This window comes from Bos taurus, chromosome 19 (genome assembly GCF_002263795.3).
Source record: "Bos taurus isolate L1 Dominette 01449 registration number 42190680 breed Hereford chromosome 19, ARS-UCD2.0, whole genome shotgun sequence".
Taxonomy (NCBI): Eukaryota; Metazoa; Chordata; class Mammalia; order Artiodactyla; family Bovidae; genus Bos; species Bos taurus.
This window is the reverse complement of record NC_037346.1, coordinates 7,670,277-7,683,862: the sequence shown is the minus strand read 5'-3', so window position 1 is coordinate 7,683,862 and position 13,586 is coordinate 7,670,277. Positions and strand designations below refer to the sequence as shown.

The window sequence follows — 13,586 nt, the reverse complement described above, 5'->3', positions numbered from 1 at the left end:
AACCTTCCCCAGCATCAGAGTCTTTTCCAATGAGTCAGTTCTTTGCATCCGATGGCCAAAGTATTGGCACTTCAGCATCCGTCCTTCCAGTGAATATTCAGGACTGATTTCCTTTAGGTTTGATCTCTTTGCTGTCCAAGGGACTCTCAAGAGTCTTCTCCAACACCACAGTTCAAAAGCATCAATTCTTCAGCACTCAGTTTTCTTTATAGTCCAACTCTCACATCCATACATGACTACTGGAAAAACTATAGCTTTGACTAGATGGACCTTTGTTGGTAAAGTAATGTCTCTGCTTTTTAATATGCTATCTAGATTGGTCATAGCTTTTCTTTCAAGGAGCAAGCATCTTTTAATTTTATGGCTACAATCACCATCTGCAGTGATTTTGGAGCCCCTCAAAATAAAGTCTCTCACTATTCCCATTGTTCTCCATCTATTTGTCATGAAGTGATGGGACTGGATGCCAAGATCTTTGTTTTTTGAATGTTGAGTTTTAAGTCATCTTTTTCTGCTCTCCTCTTCCACTTTAAGAAGCTTTGTAGTTCCTTTTTGCTTTCTGCCACAAAGGTGGTGTCATGTGCCTATCAGAGGTTATTGATATTTCTCCTGGCAGTCTTGATTCCAGCTTGTGCTTCATCCAGTTTGGAATTTCACAAGATGTACTCTGCATATAAGTTAAATAAGCAGGATGACAATATACAGCCCTGATGTACTCTTCCCAATTTGGAACCAGTCCGTTATTCTATCACACCAGCTATGTGATTCTAATTAAAAGACTGTAGGGGACTTCCTGGTGGTCCAGTGGTTAAGAATTTGCCATTCAATGCAGGGGCCTGTGGGTTTGAACCCCGGTTGCGGAACTGAGATCCTTGGGGCAACTAAGCCTGTGAGTACTAGGCCATGACTACTGAGCCTGAGAGGCACACCCAGAGAGTCCAGATATCACAACCAAGAGCCCTCATGCTGCAACTAAGACTGGACACAGCTGGAAAAAGAAGACCGTGGGTTCCAGGCCTGAGCAGGGTTTTGGCTGGGTCCCGATCCTGGCCACATGGGCTCAAGTCCAAATCCGAGGTGCACGGTTTCCGTCTGGACTTGGTGCTTTCTCTACCATGGCCTGGATTCAATCCCTGGTTGTGAAACTGAGATCCTACAATTGTGTGATACAGCTGGAAGTTAATAAAAGAAGGTGAAAACGTAGAACTGTCAGGGGCTAGTTTCTTAATAGAGAGGCTTCCTTATGAACTTCTGTAAGTATAAAGGAATTCATGTTTCAAATCTTTGATCCAGAAAATGTGCATTATAATTGGCATAGTTAAGAAGGGCAATGAGCAATGAGTTTTATTTTCAAAAAATTGTAAAAATGGAATTTTTGTAAAGATGACCGCTTCAGCTGGACTGTAGGCTCTCCTTCCTCTAATGAAATGAATACAAACTATTTGCCACAAAATGTCATGTGAAAGCCAGATCATAGTTGTTAAACCATAAAGCTTTATAAAAATTCAAATGGGGACTTCCCTGGTGGTCCAGTGGTTAAGACTTTATTTCTGGTGCAGGGGGCTCAGACTACATCCCTGGTTGGGGTGCAGGCAAAAAAAATAAAAATTCAAGTGGAAGGAAGTGCAAATTTCTGCCAGGTGTGATACCTTCACTTTCCCCCTAATATAATCTTCATATAAGTCAGTGGGAAAGAAAGAAAGTCGCTCAGTCGTGTCCGACTCTTTGCGACCCCATGGATTGTAGCCTACCTACCAGGCTCTTCCGTCCATGGGATTTTCCAGGCAAGAATACTGGAGTGGGTTGCCATTTCCTTCTCCAGGGGATCTTCCCGACTGAGGGATTGAACCAGGGTCTCCCACATTGTAGGCAGACGCTTTACCATCTGAGCCACCAGGGAAGTCAAAGTCAGTGGGAGGCTACAGGTAATTAGTTGCCAACCCATATTTTGTAATTTTTTTAACTTTTTATATTGTACTGGGATGTAGCCGATGAACAGTGTTGTGATAGTTTCGGGTGAACAGCTGAGGAGGACTCAGTCATGCATACACTTGTATCTGTTCTCCCCGGAGCCTCCCTCCCACCCAGGCTGCCACATAACATTGAGCAGAGTTGTGTGTGCTACCCAATAGGTCCCTGGCCAACCCACTTTAAAATTACGGTTAATATAAAAAACCCACGTTTCTACCTTTTCTAGAAAGATGCGTTCTGCTCCCCTGTGGTCAGTGCTCTAGTTTGAACAGTCCCACCACCCTCTCCTTCATTACCTGCCTCTTTCCTCTAAGCAGCTGAATCTGCAACCTCTATGTTGGCTTATCTCCTACTTTCACAGCGGGGCTCAGGCAGAACAAGTAACTTGCCTAGTGTTAAACAGTGGCAGAGGCTGAGTTTTCAACCTAGATACTGCAAATAAATTCTATACTTCTTCCACTGTATCAGCTGAAAATGAGATGAATTCACCTTATTTGACTTCCTTTACTGCTCTACTCTGCCCTGAGTCAGTCCTTAAGTATGTATTTTTTTATCCATTCAGGCGGATCTGACCCTGAACTTGTCACACACTGTAACCTCTGCCCTGCTGTACAAGTGCCATCTTGTGTGAAACTAACTCAAACTTGTTTTTTTCTCATTGTTGTATCAAAAAAACAACACAGAATCATACTTTTCAAATGCTGTGCTTTACATTTTATTAAAAAACAAGCAAACATCTTCAACATCAAATGCTTTAATTCATGTTTTTCTGTCAAGCATTGACCACATTATAGACCCAACACAACGAAAGCAATTAACACAGGGTAATTCGTGATAGGGACAGAGTACGGAGGCCAAGGGGGCAGAAAGTGCACAGGACCAGCTGGCTGCTTGAGCTGCTCGTCCTTGACACTGTGGTTCACAGGAGCCAGTTCAGTCAGTTCACCTGCAAGTAATCACGGCCAAGGATCTGGCTGCTCTAAACTTGCTTAAAACAGAATTAAAATCCGAGTTTGCTTACTGTTGGGCTCATTCAAGTTGATCAAATTGGAGAGAAAGAATGCTGGCAGAGCCCAGAACGGGAGTCCTGTGTTCTCATAAGCCATCGTCACCCAAGTACACAAAGTGCCCGTCCTTACTGTAGGAGTTTGCTCAGTAGCCCAGGCTCCTCATCTGATCAGGAAGTCCCTTTGCCTGGACAACTATAGAGCAGCAAGGAAAGCAACCTAACTTGCCAGCTCTCTTCCCCGTTTTGGGTCAGTCATCAAAAAGCACCACAAGACGGCGACTTCCTGTAGTTTACCTTGTAAAGCGCGTTCTGCTTTGACATTTCCCTTTAGCGGTGAAGTGGCCTGGGGGGCGTTTGCAGAGACTGAGGAAGCGTCCTAGGTCCACCGTCAGCAGAACACTTAAATTTATAGCCTTTAGGTGACGATTTCTGCCGACACTTCTGTAGATGACTAACCTCAATCATTAAATTTTGTGAACATCCCTATTAGAGGGTGACAGTTTTTGATGCTTTCTCCAGAACCTTAGAATATACCTTTTTGAAACCTGTGAACCTCATGCACTGACGGCACTGTCAGGGCCGTGAGGGTAAATGTGTGTGTATTTACAAAACTAAAATGAATTAAATACACGACCATTTCTATACTTCACTAAAATTAGAAGTACGAGGAACAGAGGCTAATCAGTGCTTTGCTATTCAACAAAATGCCTTCAAAATGTGAGAAGTAGCCAAGTGGCCATATTCCAAGCAGCAACCGAGACATCCAAAATACTCTTTTTAATGTAAAAATCAGTAGAAAATGAACCAGGTGACAGAGTCATTATACTGGCTTCCAAACTCTTTGAAAGAAAATAGTGGAATTTTTTTTTTTTTTTGAAAAAAGGAAGTGCTTTGTCTACTGAAATCTGATCTGAAGCAGCACCCCAGCATGGGGAGAAAGCGGGGCCCTCCAGGGGTCCATCCCACCAGCCCCAAAGCACCGCCTGTCCTCCAAGACTCCACGGATCACAGCCCCAAACCCACACAGCTGCACAGGAAAACCTGGGGCTACCAACTTTTATGTAATACAGCTTATCAATCTGGATAGGATATGACAAGGTTTTCAGAGTTCCTTTAAAGGAAAAACAATTTAAGAGTATCTAATTAATTCAAATTTTCGGCATGGTATCTACCGGGCAGAAGCCCCGGGTGAACACAGGAGGTGCAGATGAGTAACTAACATTTCAGTTGCATCAGAAGCACCAGAGGTGCAGACGTCCCTCATCTCAAGACACCCTGCTTCCTGAAGTCAAGGGCTGGTTCCCGGGCTGAGGCTCCCACACTGTGAACCAGCTCGCACGGTGACTCTGATACTACAGGCAGCCTGCAGGGCATATTCTGAGAAACAGGAGACAAGCCTCCAGGAGAAATCTGAGAAAGGCAGGGGTATACTTTTAAAAGGCAAACCCAAACAACCTCTTCTCTCTTATTGCTGAGAACAGACCTTCATTCAGATTGAGATAGAGTAACAACACTATTTTTTCTTTTTAAATTTCTAGAAATTTTTAATAAATCTACCTCTACCTACATTGCTATCCCAAATTAGGTAGAACTTTTTTTTAAAAAGTCTGAATATAAAGTGCTGGTTCTTGTTTCAGTATTATCAGCTTGAGGGAAAACCACATAAAATTATCACCCGTTCTATTGACCTTTTCAGCTGAACAAGTACAAATTACGTATTCGGATCCACATGTATATGTAAATTAATATCATCTTTAAATTTTTTGGTCAGTGCAAATTTAAAATTCCATAATATACATTAAGTACAATTTTGCTTTATATTACAAATGCACACTATTTTCTTTTGACATGCTGGTAGTATTCATTTTTACAGCAAAAAGGACTGTTCACAATTTCTGAGTCACAGTATATTTTCCAGCTCTAGGTAGGCAAACATTTCAAAAAGCAAATACTACACGTTTTTGACACATCCTAAAAAAATAAAAATAAATAATTTTGACTATAAAATTTCATAAACGTTAGCTACAATAGGGTTCACAGCTAATAGTTGCAGAAAACCTAGAACACCTTTAAGATCATGTAATCTTATCATTTGGCAACTTGTATGTTACAACACAAGTCAGTTTGATTTCCATTAAACAAAAAAAAGCACTGAAAATTCTCATCATCTACTTATGGGATCCCTAAGAAGCTGCCAGGGATTCAGTATTTAACCTACTAAGATTGCAAGGAGCTAGGAATTGTATTAGAATAAAAGGAGAAATCTGAAAACAGACATGAATACAAGCTTTACTTCACATATTTCTTCCTGAGAATTTAGAAGTTACTATTTTTAAATCAGAATAGTTTGAAATGCAACAGAAAAATTCTATGGCAAATCATTTTTTATAAAGTATGGACTCTCTGGTAATGTCAACAATTGCTACCCTAATATATAACTTGCAAACATGAGTCTTATAAATTGTATTTATTTAAAACAAGGTACATGCCTATCCATTTATTTGAAATGCTGGGTAAATGTGCCTAAAAAGAGAATTTTTCTAAAATATGTTATATGATATGATATTCTGAAGTAACTTTCCTAAAAAAATTAAGTCTGAATGAGTGAATAAGGTTAACAGATAAACTTCGTGAAGGTCAAACTTCAGTGGATTATGAAAATGAAAGACCAGTTTGTTTTTAAGTAAATGAGGGTGTTTTATATGACTCTGTTCTAAATCCAATGTAACATTATAGCCAGAATACAGTTTTAAAAGTAAAAAAAAAAACTATATAGTTATTTTGATTATTTTAATTCTGATACCCCCTATTAACTATTTACTTTGATTATTCTATAATTAGTACTATGAATTATAGATAAAATATAGCCTAAAGCAAAGTGAATCTAACAGTATATTTGTAAAATGTGGTATCGGTAACAATTCTGATCACAAATTAAACAATGAAGCTCATTATACTCAAAACATGATCAGCCCATGAAAGAAAATCTGCAGACTCTCCCAACCACCACCACAGGTAGCTACTGTGAATGGTGTGTGAGTAAGGTGAAAACAGATCTTCTCACAAAATCTTACAATACTAGAATTTAGCTGCTCACATTGAGATCTGGGAAGAGATTAATTTAAGCAAAATAAAAGCATTCTAATGTAACTGACTACTACTGTATACATTTCTTAGTTGTTCCTTCAAAACATGGCCTGGGCCTGAAGGTGACTGAAATTTAAGCTTCTGGCAACTCATAATAGACAACAGATTCATCCACAGATCTTTAAGGGGAGCTAATGGTGTTTGGTGGAAGATACATTCTAGTTCTTCAGAGATTAATGGCATAAAAGACCACCAAATCCACAAATGGGCCATCTGTCCTAAAAATACCAGGCTGGGGGCCCCCTGGGGCAGCCTCGCTGTGGAACCTGAGGGAGCAGACTGGGGAGCAGCAGAAGAGCACCCTCGGAATATTTCTGAAGAATAAGAATATCCAGATAATATATCTATCAGAAGAATTATGGGTTTTAATTATTACTTAGGTTACATTTCTATCTGTGAGTAGCAGAATTTATGATCAATTTAACTTATTAAATAAAGCAACACATTGTAAACACTAAACACAGGTATACCACAGTGAAGAAAATAAATAAGTAAAAAAAATATATCTCTCATTTTAAAATAAATATGATACAAACATTTTAGCAGAGGATTCTATCCATTTCCCCAAGGGAAAATTCTGTTAAGTATTTTGGATATACTCCTGTATTTCAAAATACTGTAAGACCACCAATTTTTAAAAATGTATCAATCAATACTGAACTTGTTTTGAGCAATTAACCTGACTGGTAAATTCTCCTTAGTATATATTTTTTGAATTGTTGACACTGTCTTTTAATCAGAAGAGAATTTGGTGAACAGTCCGATTTGAAACTTGTAACTTTTTTTTTTTTTTGACTGCCACTCCGCACGATTTTAGTTCCCTGACAGGGGATTGAACCCCATACCCTCTGCAGTGGAAGCATAGAGTCTTAACCACTAGAATGCCAGGGAAGTCCTGAAACTTATAACTTTCAATGCAAAGTGCTCTGAATGTTGATTTTTACAACTTGCCTAGGTGGTCCCCTTTTGGCTATACTAGAGTATAACAAGATGGCAGATTTCAGCTCAACTCGGTCATTAACAGAGTTAACCAAACAACAGTAGGAGACTGAAAGTGTACTTAAAATAAAATTTAAAACAAAAAATCTGAGTGTTGCCTTCCTTTTACATTTCTCCTTTTAGGGTTTCCTGGAAATAGATATTTATGTGTCCACTTGGTGCTGGGCTGCAAGAAGTCTTGAGACATGCTGCAGGAGGATGCCCAGCATGACACCAACCATCTCCTTTCAAAAAAGCAAGTCATTTTTAAATGTTACAGTGTCATCACACTCAACATTAAAATGGCAATGATTTTCCACCCACACCTGGCTGGATATACGTGTCCGATCCACTGTGTGGTTCAAGAATAAGGACCGGGAGGGAGCGCACAGGTCAGCGAGCCTACCCGCAGACACAGAGCCTTTGTGGAATGTTCTGTGACTTTCTGCTAGTGCTGTACGGTCAAAGTGTTTGCTGCAAAAAGAGCAGGCATTTGTAAACAACCGGAGGTCTGGCTGTTTTTGGAATGCTATTTACATAAATGCATACCCACTCTACTACTGATGAAGTGAAGACTAAGCTAGTTGACAGCTCTTTTTTGGATGAATGGGTATCTAGTTGTTTGCGAGGATTCTACACTAAGTCCTCACGTCCTCCTCCATCTACTCCGTTTCCTTTGTATCCTCTTGATCTGAAGTACTAGAGACGTCGTCATCCGTTTGTTCTCCAGAGAAATACAACATCAGTGCGTGTGTCTTGTGGGTTATGGTGACAGTGCAGGGCCCCTGGGCCCACGGCTCCCCATCTACCTGCATTGGCATCATCGAGCACTTCAAGATCAGCTAGAATTATGGGGAAAAATGGGAAAACAGTTAGTCCCCAGGAAGCTCAGACAAATCTTCCTTAATAACATCTTGAGTCCTTTAACCCATCTTAGGGACATTTCTTAGCACTGTACTCTTAGAAAATTAATCTGAATATATTTTATTCTTCAATTGTTTAAAGGATTCTTTTTCATTGGACACTTCACTTCTTCAACTGGACTGAGGGCCATATTTCCTGTCTTTCCCCATCCTACTCAGCCCGGGTACAGGATGACCGATAGCATGGGCTGTAAACCACATGTTTGTTTAGGGAAAGCTATAGTATATTATCTTCTAAACCTCAATGGCTTAGAAATGAGACAAATTATCCACTATAGCAATATTTCACCTACTCGCACTGTATGTGCTTGTCCTATTCGAAAAGGATTCGCCAGTTTCACTTGAATCTGAGCACAGTGGAAAGACCCATATACTCCGACGACTTCCAATAAACCATCATCATGCCTAAAATTGGACAAAGGAAACATGGATTATGTGATGCGGTAAAATAGAACTAGCCACAATAGGACAATTACTTTTCAGCATAGGTGGACCGTCAGCTTATTAACTACTTACATTAATGAGGTATACAAAAAAGAAAATCTGAGGTAAAAATGTTAAAAGTCTACAAAGAACAGACTGCTTTAAAGAAACCAGTGACATAAAAAACCAGTTGCAAATGTACATACCTGGCTAGAGGGTAAGTCTCGTCTCCCATCCCTTCCCACAGTCTGCAGCCACCACCCCAGTAGCCGATATTCAGAACGATAATGCCTTCCAAATTCGGCAGTTCTACTCGCTCACCATCCAGCTCTAGCTTTAAAGAAATACAAGGAGTAAGTTACTTTAGGGCACACTACTTTCAGACACAGCCACTCAGAATCCTATCCACTTTCACATACATGTGAAAGCTGGTTGGAAGACTGCTTCCTACCCAGGTAATCTAGCCTTTCTCATTTGTTCAATGTTTATTGTAATAAATGAATAACAGTGAATTTTTTTAAATCAACGACATCCTTTTTCTTACATCCCATTATTTTTTCAGGCTTTATCTAACTTGCTGTTTTAACAGCATCGCACACTGCCAACCCCTTCCTCTTTCCCTGAAATATTCTCTTCCTTTGCTTTCTGGGAACCAGACTACTTCTCTGGGCGTCCCTCTGCCACTGCTGAGAGCTCCACTCTCAGCCTCACACTGAAGGCATTTCACACAGCCATGTACTGGGCTCCCTTCTCTTCTCTACACACTCTGGATGGAAAGCTGAGCCACTTCTGTCTTGCTAATTGCCATCTCTGTGCTGAAGGCTCTATTTTTTGTTGGTGCAGGAAAGTGAACTGGGCTAGATCTGTATATCCAACTGCCCACAAAACATTTCCCACTGACTGTGGCTCCTAAAACTCTCATGCACAAAGCTGAGTTAAGCATCTTCTCTGCCATCTACTTTCCCAGGAAAGGTTAGCACCAGCTGTCCTCACCCCCTAACTAGAAACCTGGAAATTATCTTTGACCTCTGTCTCTTCACCTTCCATACTAATTAAGCACTAAAAACCACTGATGCTACTTCTAAGTATCCATCCCTTGCCGTCATTCCTGACCACACCCTAGTCCAGCAGCCACCGTTTCTCTAGCTCTGCTCTCCTCTTATTCACCTCTCAAAGGCTGGTTAGACTGACACTTATCCCGATTACGTCCCTTCAATGGCTGGACTCAGTGTTCACGATGAACTCCAAGTGCCTTTATAACAAGTCACCAGTTTCTCTGTGACCTCAGCCTCTGCCTGGTTCTCCAGCATCAGCTCTCGCCACTGTCTCTCCTGCAGGTTACACTCCAGCCCGAACACACTCAAATATGCTATGTTCTCTCCTGCCTCTGGGCCTTTGCCCATGTTGTTCTTAGCCCAGAATAACGTTTATCTCCTTCATTTAGCTAAGTTTTAATTTGCAGATTACAGTTTGTAACTTCTTCCAGAAAGACTTCCTCATCAGTCACTTTCCCTAGACAGTTTCCAGTCTGTGGGTTATGTTCAGCTCAGTTCAGTTCAGTCACTCAGTCATGTCCAACTCTTTGTGAGCCCATGCACTGCACCACACCAGGCTTCCCTGTCCATTACCAACTCCCGGAGCTTGATCAAACGCAAGTCCAATGTGTTGGTGATGCCATCCAATCATCTCATCCTCTGTTGTCCCCTTCTCCTCCTGCCCTCAATCTTTCCCAGCATCAGGGTCTTTTCCAATGAGTCGGTTCTTCCCATCAAGTGGCCAAAGCACTGGAGTTTCAGCTTCAGCATCAGTCCTTCCAATAAATATTCAGGATTGATTTCCTTTAGGATGCACTGGTTGGATCTCCTTGCTGTCCAAGGGACTTTCAAGAGTCTTCTCCAACACCACAGTTCAGAAGCATCAATTCTTCAGTGCTCAGCTTTCTTTATAGTCCAACATCCATACATGACTACTGGAAAAACCACAGCTTTGACTAGACGGACCTTTGTTGGCAAAGTTAATGTCTCTGCTTTTTAGTATGTAGTCTAGGTTGGTCATCGCTTTTCTTCCAAGGAGCAAGCATCTTTTAATTTCATGGCTGTGGTCACCATCTGCAGTGATTTTGAAGCCCCCCCCAAATAAAGCCTCTGTTTCCACTGTTTCTCCATCTATTTGCCATGAAGTGATGGAACAGGATGCCATAATCTTAGTTTTCTGAATGTTGAGTTTTAAGCCAACTTTTTCACTCTCCTCCTTCACTTTTATCAAGAGGCTCTTTAGTAGTTCTTCGCTTTCTGCCATTAAGTGGGGTGTTGTCTGCATATCTGACGTTATTGATATTTCTCCCAGCAATCTTGATTCCAGCTTGTGCTTCATCCAGTTTGGCATTTTGCATGATGTGTTCTGCATATAAGGTAAATAAACAGGGTGACAATATACAGCCTTATGTACTCCCTTCCCGATTTGGAATCAGTCTGTTATTCCATGTCCAGTTCTTTTTTTTTTTTCCCATGTCCAGTTCTAATTGTTGCTTCTTGACCTGCATACATATTTCTCAGGAGGCAGGTAAGGTGGTCTGGTGTTCCCATCTCTTGAAGAATTTTCCACAGTTTGTTGTGATCCACACAGTTAAAGGCTTTGACATAGTCGATAAAGCAGAAGTAGATGTTTTCCTGGGACTCGCTTGCTTTTTTATGATCCAATGGATGTTGGCAATTTGATCTCTGCTTCTTCTGCCTTTTCTAAATTCAGCCTGAACATCTGGAAGTTCACGGTTCACATACTGTTGAAGCCTGGCATGGAGAATGTTGAGCATTACTTTGCTAGCATGTGAGATGAATGCAATTGTGTGGTAGTCTGAACATTCTTTGGCATTGCCTTTCTTTGGGATTGGTATGAGAACTGACCTTTTCCAGTCCTGTGGTCACTGCTGAGTTTTCCAAATTTGCTGGCATATTGAGTGCAGCACTTTCACAGGATCATCTTTTAGGATTTGAAAAAGTTCAATTAGAATTCCATCACCTCCACTAATTTTGTTCGCATTGTAAGGCCCACTTGACTTCATATTCCATGATGTCTGGCTCTAGATGAGTGATCACACCACTGTGGTTATCTGAGTCTTTAAGATCTTTTTTGTACAGTTCTTCTGTGTATATAATTCCTGTAAGACTCCATATTTTCCTTATATTATTTCTTATGCCATATTACAATGTGGTTTAAATGTCTTTCTTCTCTCCAGACTGCAAACTTAGTGACAGTGAGAGATTTGTCACTGTATGTCTAGTACCTAACACTGTGCCTGGCATTTAATGGGTGGTTTCACAGGTGATTTTTGTATAAACAGACGATTAGACAAAAAAATGTGCTACCTCATACGCTTTACTCTACCCAAGTAATCAAAGTCCAGGAAAAAGGAAATAGGATAAAGCAGAAGGGAACATTCTTCACAGCCAACCTCACCATTCCCCCTGTGCCGTGAGCTCAGAGTCTGTCTAACCAGAGCAGCAGCTTTCCGAGCTGAGTGTGCTTTGAGGCTCCTCCTTCTCTGCTCATTTTCCACTCTTTCCCTAAGCTGTTTATTGTCTGGCTCTTTCCTTACTTTTTTTTGGCCATGCTGCACGGCACAGAACAAAGATACATTACAACCATAACAGGAATTAAACTCTGGGCTTCATCTTCTCCGAGAGTCCGTGAAGGCACTGTTGTCACAGAGCTTCACACTGGTCATCACACATGATGAACAGCATACAGACGCTGTTCAGTATAAGAGTTAAACAGACTCTGGAGTTACATAAACCTGGGTTTAAATGCTGGTTACCTGTATCCTTGGGCACTCTGTGAACCTGGGCAAGTTATTTAATTTCAAATAGCTTCATGAGTGATGGGAATATAGTAGTATCTGCCTTACAGGCTGTGGTGAAAATTTAGTGGGAAAATGTGTATAAAGCACTTAGAGGTGTCTGGTACACAATAAATACTCCATTTGTGTTATCGAAATATGTTAATAGAAAATTCAGCATTTTTGTTTAAAAAAAGTTCATAGTCCAGAGACCACCTAAAAGTTTAAAAGCTTACCTCAACTTTTTTATTCAAATCTTTACATTCTTGCACTAAACAATCTTTGGTTCCATAAAATAAGTAAACAGCCTATGAGAAATGGACAGAAAATATGATATTAAAGCAATCTAACAAGCCCTGTAAGCTAGAAAAAGACACTGAACCAAAGCTCCCTGATGTGACGACTGAGTCATGTATCCACCGAGTGGACTAGAGACTGATGGGAGAAGGAACCATTATTACTACAGAGTTCAGCCCATTTTTTTAGGGGAATGTAGGATTAGGTGGTTTGTGCTTAAATGGTGTTTTCTCCCAGTTTATCCAAAAAGCTACACCTTATAAAGAAAAATTTGCCTTTTCCTAGTACGTAACATTACTTAATGAAAGTAATGCAGGCAAATCTAGCAAACATTTTATAATCACTTTTGAATATAGAAAGGTTGATGGAAGCATTGAGATGCTAATTACCATACTGTATAAACAGCAATACTATTGTGTTGGTAACTATATTAATAAAAGGGAGCTATTCATACATTTCAAATATTTGTAAAACAGAACCAGGAACAGATAACTGTAAAACAGAACCAGCATCTATTTGTCACATCCTGTTGCTCAATCACCAAAAGTCATTAAAAAAATTCCAAGACAAATGTTCCACCAAAGGAATCAATTGTACTAGAAACCAGTTAAAACTGTGGTAAACAAACTGCTCCTTTTCTTACCTCATTTGCCTTTTAGAGTCTTTTCAGGCCTATGCAATCTATTTTTCCACTAATGGCTTCATCAAAAATTTATCTTGCCTAAATTTACTTCCAATTCTAGTTGCCATTTAAGTAAGATAAGCTACCATATATTCCATTTAGTAGGCATCTAAGCAAAATATGCTCTAAAACATTGCAACTGGGAGTTAAAAAATTTTGTCATGGATACTTTAATAAAATACATTTAAGGATCTAATTTGACAGTCTTATACAAAATGGAGCAGGCAAATGTTTCCGTAAGTTAGTTCTATCTCAATCTAGTTGAAAGAGTGCTAGGTATAATTGAACTATTGATTTTTACTGTACCTTAGGTGATAAGCA

The 13,586-nt window shown here is 40.2% G+C and overlaps 1 protein-coding gene across 3 annotated transcripts in view; it reads right to left on the bottom strand.

The window, feature by feature from the left end:
- Positions 1-2,662: 2,662 nt before the first annotated feature.
- Positions 2,663-13,586, bottom strand: part of DGKE (diacylglycerol kinase epsilon) — a 29,493-nt gene continuing 18,569 nt past the window's right edge. For 2 of the 3 annotated variants that reach the window (XM_010815687.4, XM_005219865.5), the window contains 4 exons: positions 12,523-12,594; positions 8,658-8,785; positions 8,322-8,433; positions 2,663-7,947 (listed from right to left, as the gene is read on the bottom strand). In XM_010815687.4, the coding sequence (XP_010813989.2) occupies positions 7,768-7,947; positions 8,322-8,433; positions 8,658-8,785; positions 12,523-12,594 (492 nt within the window). In that variant the 3' untranslated portion in view covers positions 2,663-7,767. The remainder of the gene's footprint in view (positions 7,948-8,321; positions 8,434-8,657; positions 8,786-12,522; positions 12,595-13,586) is intronic. The other variant, NM_001192930.3, reaches the window with a different exon arrangement.